Raw genomic sequence first — 11,616 nt, 5'->3', positions numbered from 1 at the left:
TTAAGTATATTCATATTGCTGTACAGCTGTCATTACCACCCATCTCCAGAAATTTGTCATTATTTCAAACAGAAACTCTATTCATTAAAAAATAATTTATTTTTACCTCATTTAGCCTCTGATAAACCTCTGTTATATTTTCTGTTTAGGAATTTTTAGGTAGTTCATATGAATGGAATCATACAATATTTACCCTTTTTTGTCTGCCTTTCTTCATGTAGCATAAAGTTTTCAAGGTACATCAATGTTTGAGCATATGTCAGAATTTCATTTTCAAGGCTTAATAATAGTCCAATGTATGTACATACCACATTTTGTTCATCAGTTCATCTATTGATACACACTGGGGTTATTTCAATCTTTTGGCTATTCTATATAATACTTCTATGAACACTGGTGTAAAAATATGTTGATTCCTTCTTTCAGTTCTTTTAGGTATATATGTGAAGTAGAATTACTGTATCATATATGGTAATTCTACATGTAACTTTTGAGGAACTGCCAAATTATTTTCCACAGCAGTTGCGCCATTTTACGTTCCCACCAGCAATTTATAAGGGTTACAGTTTCTTCATATCTTCACCAACACTTGTTATTTTCCTATTTTGGGGGGACAGTATTAACCATCTTAATTTGTACAAAATAGTATTTAACTATGGTTTTGATTTGCACCTAAAGACTAGTGATGTTGAGCATCTTTTCATTTGTTGGCCATTTGTGTATTTTCAGATAAATGCCTGTTAAGTCTTTTGCTCATTTTTACTTTGGGTTTCTTGAGGGTATTTTGTTGTTTTTTGGTTTGGGGTTTTAAGAGTTCTTCATATACTTTGGATAGTAATCCCTTATCGAACATATAATGCCCAAATATTTTCTCCCATTCAGTGGGATGTCTTTATACTATTTTGATAGTGTCCCTGGCACAGAAATTTTAAGTTTTGCTATAGACCAGTTTATTGTTCTCTTTTGCAACTGTGCTTTTGGTGCCCTATCCAGGAATTAATTGCTAAATCTAATGTTATGAAGCCTTTCACCTAAGTTTTAAGAGTTTTATAGTTTTAGCTCTTACATTTAGGACTTTGATACATTTTATGTTACTTTTAAAATTTTTGATATTATCCCAAATGTTGTTTACAGTAATAGTTTTCATCATTCTGAATCAATTTTTGTATATCATGTAAGATAAAGGTCCAACTTCATTCTTTTGCATTATGGATATCCAGTTTTCCCAAAACTATTTGTTGAAAAAACTGTCCTTCTTCCATTGAATGGTCTTGGCACCCTTGTTAGAAATCAGTTGACCATATGAGAGAGAGTTTCTATGCCATGACCTAATTTTAAGTAGGAAATAGGCCCTATAATCCTTTTATAGGTGTATAATAGATATTTTCTAGTAGTGCAATATACACAGTACGGAAGGTCTAAGCAAAAGAGGCTGTCCTACATAATAAAAGGGTATGGTTAAAAAAAAAAGCACTAAAAAGGATATTAAAGCACATTTTTATTATAGATAGGTAAGTGTGGTTTGATGGTATGTTTATAATAGATGTACATGCTTTTCAATATACCAAAAGGTATCATATTTTTAATGCTTAACATTTCTCTTTCAAGGAAAGTCTGAACTTAGCCTATTTTAAATGGCAAATGGCTGTATTTGTTTTCTTGAATGTTGCTTTAACGACTGGTAAATTGAATTCTTTTAGGTCCCAACACATTAAATTTAAGAATGGTGAAAGAAAATCAATGAATTATTAAAACACATGTAATTTCTATGAAACAGAAACAAAGTTTTTATAATTTAAAACAGCAGCAATTTCAAAAGATTTGCTGAACTACAACTTTACAAAATATATATACACAAAATATCATTCCAGATGATCATGGATTTTTAAAAATAGTATATCACAACCCCTAAACTCTAACCCAAACCTACTACTGGATGTAGCTGGCCTATAATATTTTTTACAGCAATTTAAAACATAAACAATAAAACCCCCTCCCAATTCTCTTGTGTTTAAGCACAGGTTACAATGTGCTAGCTTTGATTTTATATCCACAAAGAGAATTTTAAAATAAGAACTTCACATAAATAATGTTTTACTTGTTATTAAGTATATGACCAAACAAATTAAAATAAGTACTAACAATCAAAACATATATTGATGTAACCAGTACATACACTCTTAAAGAATGACAAAGACGAATAAAGAAATAAAATAGTTTATGAAAGCCACAAGCACCTTGTTTTAGAAAGAGCACCAAGCAACACAAAAAGGCAACACATAAGAGGTAGTGTACCACCGGCTAAGATGTATATGTCCACTGGGGACCTGAATACAGCTTAGTATTTGGGAAAAGAAGACATATTAGACTGTGGCTTGCAGTTTTTAGACAGAAGCATTGCACATTTGGGAGCATTAGCCAGTATTGCTCCATAGTGCTTTGCATCTCCAGCTGTCTAACGGGTACTTTGCTCTCAGACAGTCAAAAAATACAGAATACCCTGAAGAATTCCATGTTTATAAATGTTCAGTTCTAGGGAATTCTCTAAAGCTCAGATCAATATAATTTTTCAAAGAATTAAATACTTTATCAGTTATAGTCCTTTAAAAAATGCCTTGTCTCCTTCTTAGGAGGAAGTCTTTTCTTCCTGAGATTCTTTAAAATTTAGCCAATGCTTTATTCCATGCATTTCATGATATCCAATAGTAACTTGCTGTCTATATTTTTCCCTCTGCAACAATTACCTGGCCAACAGCATGCATTCTGAACTAATTCAGAGACCTTAGAGAAAGCATACGAAACTGCTTTCAATGTAGTACTTCCGTTCGGTTTTGAGATGAGGAAGTTTTTGTACTTCTATTACTGGAAGTTGATTAGGGTCCTGGGTGTGAAAAAGGAATTTTGCCTTATGCCAGCTGCCATCTTGAATCTGAAAAATAAGAACAAAATGCTTTGATCTGTAATTTTTCCATTAGCAGCAGACAATGTCTTTTCATAGACAGTGTAGATTTAAGGATTAGAAATAATGAATAGAAAGTACCTAGATAATGCCTGGCACGGAGTAAGTGCTCAATGAATGGGTAACAGTTACTATGAGTAAATGAACATATATGCTTATTCCATTTTCTAGATGGCATTGTGTGTTCTGATTTTTCTTGAGGCTTCCTGTTTCTGTTGTCTGTGGATCATTGGACCAGATATGCCCTGCTTCTAATGTGAGTAGTAACCATTTTGTTTTCCTTTATTTGGGACTGATGCTTCAGGATGGAAACTTGTCTTGGATGAAAGGGAATGAGTGCGCTTACCCTCTCTGTACTCTAGGCAGGAAATATGCAGAATCCCTTCAGTACAAGTAAATTATAATTATGTTGAATTATGTTTTAGGTTTCTTTTTTTCCATTCCATGGTTACTGTTTATATAGTTTCATTCCTCCTTTCCTTTCTTTCTAGGCCTTTCTGTTTCCTTTTATTACTGTATGCTCTTTTTTGGAGGGTAAATTCTATTATAAAATAAAAACTATGCTCTGATTAAGTTTCAGGAAAACAAAATAGAGAAACAGTTATCTAGCTTTGTGAAGATTTTTATACAGAAGTTTATTCATTTACTCATTCACAGAATTATCATGGTATAAATTTTAGAATTTGAAGGAACTTTGGAGATTATTCAATCTATAAATTCCATTTTAAGTTAAGGCATAGAAGCTCACAGAAAATAAATTACCAAAGTCATAACCTTGAGGTAATAACTAGGCTAGAATTCTCTGTAACTTCATTAAGTCTCAAACAATATTTGTTGAAGACTAAGTATTTTTGGCACAGTTGAATAAAATGTAATCCTCCAGTTTCTTACAGTTCTTAAGAAATACAAAGATGAGTAAATTCTGGCTTCTGAGTTCTTGCAGCTTATAAATTTAGTCAGGGAGAGGAGAAACAAACAGCCATAATATAAGGCCATATATGACATGCATCATAACGAATATAGAGAGTGAATGCTGAGTTCCTCATTTCCAACTAGAACAGTCAGGGAAAAGCCTTGTATATTCAGAACCGAAGATAGGCCTCGAAGTATGCCTACAATTTCCACTTGGTTAGAGGGGTAGAGAACAGCATTTCAGAGAAGCGGAATGACATGAATAGGAAAAAACAAAACAGTTGGAAAGATAGAAAGTGGTTGTGAAAATAAGCCTAGCATGGGGTTTAAGTGCACAGATTTTGATAGACACCCAGGTATAGGTATTCTCACATATAAAATGTGAATTAGTGAGGATTAAGTGAGATTTCCATTAAACGTCCCTGGCAATATAGTGTGGATTTTGGAACTGTATACACTTAGGGTTGATTTCTTGCTCTGCTGTACCTTGAACAAGTTACTTAACCTCTGTGCCTTCAGTTTTTCTTACCTATAAAATGATACTAATAGTAACTTCTTCATAGAGCTGTTATAGTTAAATAATGTATGTAGTACACAGTACCTGTCATCTAATAAGTCCCCAACAATTAGCAGTAGGAATTGTTTTTGGTATTATTATAAATAGATCAGTTTGACCAGAGTTCAGGGTACGCAGACAGTGAAAGCCCAAGCTTGAAAAATAGGTTGGGGCCCGACTATTCTAACTGCTGGTAAGTTTTGATTGTGTCTCAGAAATAGCAATGGGTCACTAAAAGTTTCTGGACAAAATTGTGAAAGTTAATTTTGTTGGTAATGCTGATTTCTTCACCTACAGAGAGTGAGCCATATATTTATGAGTATTTATTTTATGATTTTTCAAATATGCAAGTGTAGTTTATCTGCAAGTGAAATGTGAAAAAGTAAAGCACTCTAGTTGGGAAAAACTAAAGCACTCAAAATATAAGACATGTTAAATCATGGGCTTCATGATACACAAGAGCAGGAAACCATGCTCCTTAAAGTTAATGATATGTAAGTGGATAACTCTATAATAGGGATCAGCAAACTCTTCTGTAAAGGGTTAGAAATAGATCTTTTAGTTTTGTGGGTCATATATACTTGACTCTGCCACTGTAGTGTGATAACAGCCCTAGATAATAAAGAGATGAACGAGCGTGGCTGTGTTTCAGTAACATATATTTAGTAAAGTGAATGCTGGGCTAGATTTGGTCTGTGGATTGTAGTTTGCCAACACCTGCTCTACAATACAATGTTTTAAATTATAAACTCTTCATTATTATTTAATTTTAATAGGAAAAATGGGCTATGTCAGATATTGATTTGTAGAGTCAAACTGCCATTTTGCCCATTATTTAGCATCAGGTTATGGGGACTGACAAAATATGAAATAAACCTGATTTGCCTCTATAACCTGTTTTTCATGAAGTAATGAGATGCAGAATCACAGCAGTAAAAATATACAAAAGAAAACATTTGTCTATAGACCCTTATGCTCCATCTGCTATCATCTATAATTATTTCACATGGGGAATAAAAATTAATACATTAATAACACTCATTTTGCATATAAAACTCCATGGATGACCAATGGGTGTGACAAAAGTTGATATAAATGAATAATTGATTATGAAAAATGTATGGTTATTACACATTAGGCACATTAAAACTTATTCTTCTGTAGCTTCAATTTGCAATGTCTTACTCTCATATTAATTATATAGTTTTACTCTTATGTTAATTATATGTAGTCTAATCAATTTTAAGTTAGTTATATTGAATAAATCTAAACATGCCATTCCCTTACCTTGCAGTCATTTGAAAGCACTTTAGGTTCAAGTAGAGTGTTTTCTTCAAAAATCTGACCATTCCATCCCTTGAAACCAAGAGTCGATCCTGAGCCACTTGTCTGAGGACTTGTCCACACTGGAGTGTTTAGACAATGAATGGTGATGATATGGGTGGCTTCTGAGCTCAGTAAATGAAGGAAGTTCATCTGGACTTTCCCGATTCCAAACTCCAACTAATGTCGTTGAAACAATATGTGAGTTATAAGATATGGCAACTGAAAAATTTATAGTTTGGAGAAACTTGAACAAAGTCCTTAAAAGGCAGGCTTGAGAAAGCTACTTTTTAGGACATTTAAGTGCCAGTCAGTGGTGTACTGGTAATGCTTAACCACCACCCCTGCAAGGGCAATTCTGAATTTCCATAGTTGTAAATACTCCTACCATGGCTGATTTTAGGCTATCAAGGTGGTGTCACTTAACATGGAATTCACAAGAGATCTTAAAATAAATAGGCTCTCCTGAGCAGTATGAGCTGGCTTTAGCATATCACTAGGCAACTAAATATGACTAAAAAAATAGTTTGTATAATGTCATTTAAGATGCATTAATAACTTGTTGTGGATTATTGCTTAAAATTTCTTTCATAAAAATCTGAAATTCTGTCTGTACTTTCATTTGAAGATTTATTTTTTTAGTTTTCAATGATAAGTTAAAAGTTGTGATAATTAATTGGTTGAATTATTTTAATTATGGAGCCTTTAAAGACAAAGACAAAGAATCTTAATCTTTGTGTTAGTCAACCCTTAATGCAGTTTTGGTCATACAGTGAGTCGTCAATAAGCTGTTTATTGCATGAATGAATGCATGAACAAATATTAACTAATAAAGTGGACAATGTAGGATAGTACTGGAGCAAGAAGTTTCTAGATTTGGACAAGGAAGCAGATTTTTCTGTAGCTTTAGACATCATCATCATTTTAGCATTATTCAAACAGGGGTATGGTCATAACATAAATGAATAGAAGTGGTTCCTACTGAGGAATTTATACTAATCTCCAGTCACCAAATCAGAATATCAGTTATAAGGTAATAGAACAACAACAAAAAAACTGTAGGGAAAGAGAAGAAAAGGAAAGGTGGGCGGAGGGGAGGGGCATAAGGATGAAAACATGGAAGGATCATCATGAGGAACATTAGAGCTAAAGCAGTTCAAATTCTTTGATTTTGTAGATGAGAACTACAAACCTGTGAAATATGGAGCCTTTCTAAGCCCAGTTTCCTTATTGGCAAGTTTGGGTATAACACCAATACAGGATTGTTACAAGGATGTGAGTTGTCAAGTGTCATTTAGTTAGCACAGTGCCTGGCAAGGAGTGGGCTTTCTGGTGGGTCACAGTATCATTTCCCAGGTTTTCAGAGGAACAGAAATTAGAATCCAGGTCCCTGATTCCAAGTCTACTATTCTTTCCATTACCTGTGCAGTCTTTCTAAGGTTGAATTTATGGATGGGAGAAATGGGGGGAATTAATTCAGCCAAGGAAAGAACTGGAATATGGCTCCTTCACTGATTTTATCTTCTTTGTACTCCCCTCTTTTCTTTTCTTCCATGATAACCCAAATAAAAATCCTGGGCTAAAAGCAGGGGCATGAGGGTGATTATGTGGTTAGTTTGGAAGTAAGGCGATCTTACTGCTCCTCATTAGCATTATACATATTCCACAGAAATAGAAGAGTCCTCCCCTGTTCTGCTTTGGGTAACAGTGGTGAATGCCTAATGAGATAAGTGGATGAAACACCCTGGTTAATGAGGGGGAGCGTTTCAGGAGAAGAGGACAGTCTAATTCTAAGCAGTTGGAGACACTGACACACTGTACTTTTTAGCTGATGCCTTCTTATGGTGGAAAGAAACACACAGTAGGTCCATGTATCAGTTCTTTGTCCACGAAAAATTAGTTCTTGAGAAGGCCAAGGTGTTAACCAGAAAAAGAAAGAAATGCAGTTTTGGTTTCTTTGATATATGTTATAGGTAGATCCCATGGACGGAGGAGCCTGGTAGGCTGCAGTCCATGGGGTCGCAAAGAGTCGGATACAACTGAGCAACTTTACTTTCACTTTTCACTTTCATGCATTGGAGAAGGAAATGGCAACCCACTCCAGTGTTCTTGCCTGGAGAATCCCAGGGATTGGGGAGCCTGGTAGGCTGCTGTCTATGGGGTCGCACAGAGCCGGACATGACTGAAGCGACTTAGCAGCAGCAGCAGCAGCAGCAAGCTTTAGGATTGAGAAATGCTTGTTACAATACCCAGTGTTATACCAAACTAACTTTTGTTCATTCTAAACATTTAGTTTATAGAAATATACATATGTTTTAAATACTACCCAGTGGATATTTCAGGGAGGTTATTTTTGTTCCCAGTCACCCAAAATAGCAAGTTTTGTGGCAGAATTCTTCTTTTAATGATGATGATGTCATTTTCAGTAAAAACCTTAGGTAACTGATTACTGAATACAAACACTGCAGCTGTTTTGGAATTTTCTAATGAATGCATGAGCATAAAAACATATGTTTTACATTTTTAAAAGGGATTTAAAAAGCATAGTCAGTAGAGTAAGCCAAACTAAGCCAGTCATAAAAATACGTAATCAAAATGTCAAGAATTAACAGGATTAGTTTTAAAAACCAAAAAGTTTCTTTCTCATATATGGTAGAGAATATCTTGCTTCCACTCATAAAATTCATAATTATTTAAAGTGGAAGATTTTTAAAAACTCACTATTTACTGATAGTGGGCAAGTACCAGTATATATGCTAAATTCAGAATTTACCTTTGTCACAGAGATAGGAGATAAACATGTCTGACCACCAGCACTGAAATTGCAGAAAACCTCAATGGCATCTGAAGGGCATCCAAGATTTGGATCAATCCAATATTTTCCTATTTATTGTGAAACAAAAATATTTAAATGACATGCTGAAATATTTCTGAACAATCCTTAAAAAGTATCATACTTTCAACATATTTTTTCACACTTTTTCCTGTTAAAAAACTTAGAAGTTTATAAAGATCATACATTTAAACCAATACATTTAGTGAAAAAATAAAAGCTGCAAGCATTATGTTAAACTGATAGTGAAAAAACTATATTCTTCACATACCTATCAATTTAAGGCCATTTCATAATTTTAATAAAAAATAATTGAATGGCTATATCTGTTACTTCATGCTATAGATAAAATGAACTCAGCAACTTAAGTGAATTGTCTACAGTTACAAAGTTAATAGAGAAGTTGAATTAATGTAGGATATATGTCTATTTTTGTACTATGTCATTACAGAGCTTAAAAATGAATATATATATTTTAAAAATAGAAATCTCTTCAGTCTCCCTGAGGAAAAATATATCTTTGTTTAACTGATAATTAAAAGGAATAACCATTTTTGTTCCCAGAAGAAAAGTGTACAATTAAATGGTTATTTTTGTGCTTTCTTTTCAGATTTGTGAGTGGAAAGACTGAAGTCTCTATAGCCAGTGTAAGACTGCCAACCTTTGCATCCATTGAGTGTCCAGGAGAATCAAATAGGGCGTAAAGTTGGACTTTAGAACATATTCAAACTGAAAAGTACTGGGGTAGCATCTTAATTCTGGAATAACAGGCTCAGAATACTCAAACAGCACCTTATTCCAAATGCAAAGAGTAGGAATTTTTGAATGAGATGGCCCTGCCTTCTTGCATTAAAAAGGCAAGAAAAAATAAATAGTATTTGTTAAAGGTCATTTTCTATAATAGGTAGAAACCCCTTGTTTGTTTCATTTGTTTCCCATAGCAAAGATTTCTCTTGCTCATTCTGGGCTTCTCCTGGTCTGCCATTGTAGATTTACACACATCCTCGACCATTTCCCCTCTACTATTCTTCTAATCCTACAAAATTAAAACTTGAATTGTTACTTCTAAGAGTAGGGGACTATCTCTATTTTAGTGGTTTTCAGACTGTTGATGCTGTTAAAACAGCTGGGCCCCACCCCTAGAGTTACTAAATCATTACATTTGGGATGGGGCTTGAGAACCTGCATCTAATTCTAGTTCATGGAGGATATTTGGAGAATCACTGATCTATATTGAAATATGGAAGAAAAGGGTGAAAAAGTCCTAATATCACCTCTGTATCCCATTTCTCCCTGCTCCGATTTCCTCAGAATGTTGGACATTTTGCAGTTTGTAGAAATTAAAGCTGGCTTTTTAAAAACCAGGATCTGATGCAGGCTTACAGTCTTAACTAAAGAGGTAGACATATATCTTGACTCATCATCTCCTCTCATTCAAGCAATAGTTTCCTCTACTATGTGAGCGGACATATAAGCTTTATGAAAGGTTTTCTATCAAGCAAGATCTCATTCTTACATGGGTTGGAGTGCTTTGCACTCAGGCATTGTTATTCACTGGTGAATTGGTAGGGGGCTTCATATTTTTTTAGGATATAAGCATTATACCATAATACATCTTTTGTAGGCCTAAATGCTTGAACTCAAAATTGGCTCTCTCCTGAGAGAGAGCCACTGTTTCCATGCAAGCCCTTTCTGCCACAGCCTCTACAGCATTGTGCCTGAGTCAGGAAGGGGTCTTTCTTGCTCCTTGTTGCCACTTCAGACCATTATCCCTGCTTTCAGTCTGAGAACACTCCATGGTAAAATTTTTGTCATTGCACTCGATCGCCTGTCACCTGTTCTGTTGCCATCATCAGCTTTATTTCTTTGATTTTAGCCTTTGGCTAGCTCTTTATAACCTAATTCATGGTGATTTTACATCCATGTTGTTGATATTTGTAATATTCTGACCTCTACTCAGTTCCTCCAATTCTTTCCCACCAATTTTTTTGTAGCCTTCTCCTGTTCTGCCTACTCACATCATTAACTCCCAAGGCCATGCCCTAGTCTTTTTTTAGGTTTATTACCTGCAGCTAGATCTCCTCCATGATTTCACCTCTCTTCTCATTTTGGCTCATTCCCTCTAGTGTCCTGACTCCAATAATTCTTTGATCCCATCATTTTTACTCCCAGAGTATAGACCTTTGAAAGCCTGAATCCCCACCATCTGTGGGCTTCGGATTCCAACCTTTAATCCCCTATTGCACTACTCAGTTGCTGGACGCACCCAGGGCAAAAGCAGCTGTAAGTGTGTGCCCATCTCTGCTGCGTTCTTCAAAATCCTTTCTACTTTGTCAGTATTTTATGTTTTTAACTTTTTAAAAATTTAGTTAGGCAAATTGAATTACCTGCTTCCTAACTGAGAGTGGAAACTCTCCAGCTCCACCATTTTCTCTTAAAACCTGACAGTTTTAACTGCTACCATGCCTCTAAACTGCTCTTGCAAAGAGCATCAAAGAACTTCCCATTACTAAATCTAGTAGCCTTTTTCAGTCTTCACCTAACTTGACATTGGCCCAGTAGATCCCTGCCTCTTCAGGCGAACATTTTCTTCACACCCATCTACTTTTTCTCCTATCTCAGCGACAGCTTCTTCTTAGTTTTCTCTGCTAGTTCCTCCTCAACTGCCTGATCTGTAAACATGGAAGAGTTCTAAGGCACAGTTCTTAGAACTTTAAAAAAATCTACTCTTTAGGGTAGTCCTAGAGAGTTTCAGGGCACTAGGTGCTATTTATATGCAAATGACTTTATATATTTTATCCATAACCAGGGCCTCTCTCCTGACCTCTCTCCTGAATAGACACTACCTACTTGACATACTTCCTTGAATGTCTAACAGACATCTCAAATACATCCCAAACTGAACTCCTCATCTTGATTCCAAACTTGCTTCTCTATCTGTATAGACAGCAATTCCACACTTCTAGTCCCACTCCAGTACTCTAGCCTGGAAACTCCCATGGACGGAGGAGCCTGGTAGGCTGCAGTCCATAG

At 35.1% G+C, this 11,616-nt stretch overlaps 1 protein-coding gene across 1 annotated transcript in view; it reads right to left on the bottom strand.

Moving 5' to 3' along the window:
* Positions 1 to 2,782: 2,782 nt before the first annotated feature.
* Positions 2,783 to 11,616, bottom strand: part of COL24A1 (collagen type XXIV alpha 1 chain) — a 363,647-nt gene continuing 354,813 nt past the window's right edge. Inside the window, exons 59-61 of the mRNA XM_052638047.1 lie at positions 8,524 to 8,633; positions 5,715 to 5,930; positions 2,783 to 2,929 (exon numbers count right to left, since the gene is read on the bottom strand). Of these exons, the coding sequence (XP_052494007.1) occupies positions 2,783 to 2,929; positions 5,715 to 5,930; positions 8,524 to 8,633 (473 nt within the window). The remainder of the gene's footprint in view (positions 2,930 to 5,714; positions 5,931 to 8,523; positions 8,634 to 11,616) is intronic.

This window comes from Budorcas taxicolor, chromosome 3, assembly GCF_023091745.1.
Source record: "Budorcas taxicolor isolate Tak-1 chromosome 3, Takin1.1, whole genome shotgun sequence".
Lineage (NCBI taxonomy): Eukaryota > Metazoa > Chordata > Mammalia > Artiodactyla > Bovidae > Budorcas > Budorcas taxicolor.
This window is presented reverse-complemented; position numbering and strand designations above follow the sequence as displayed.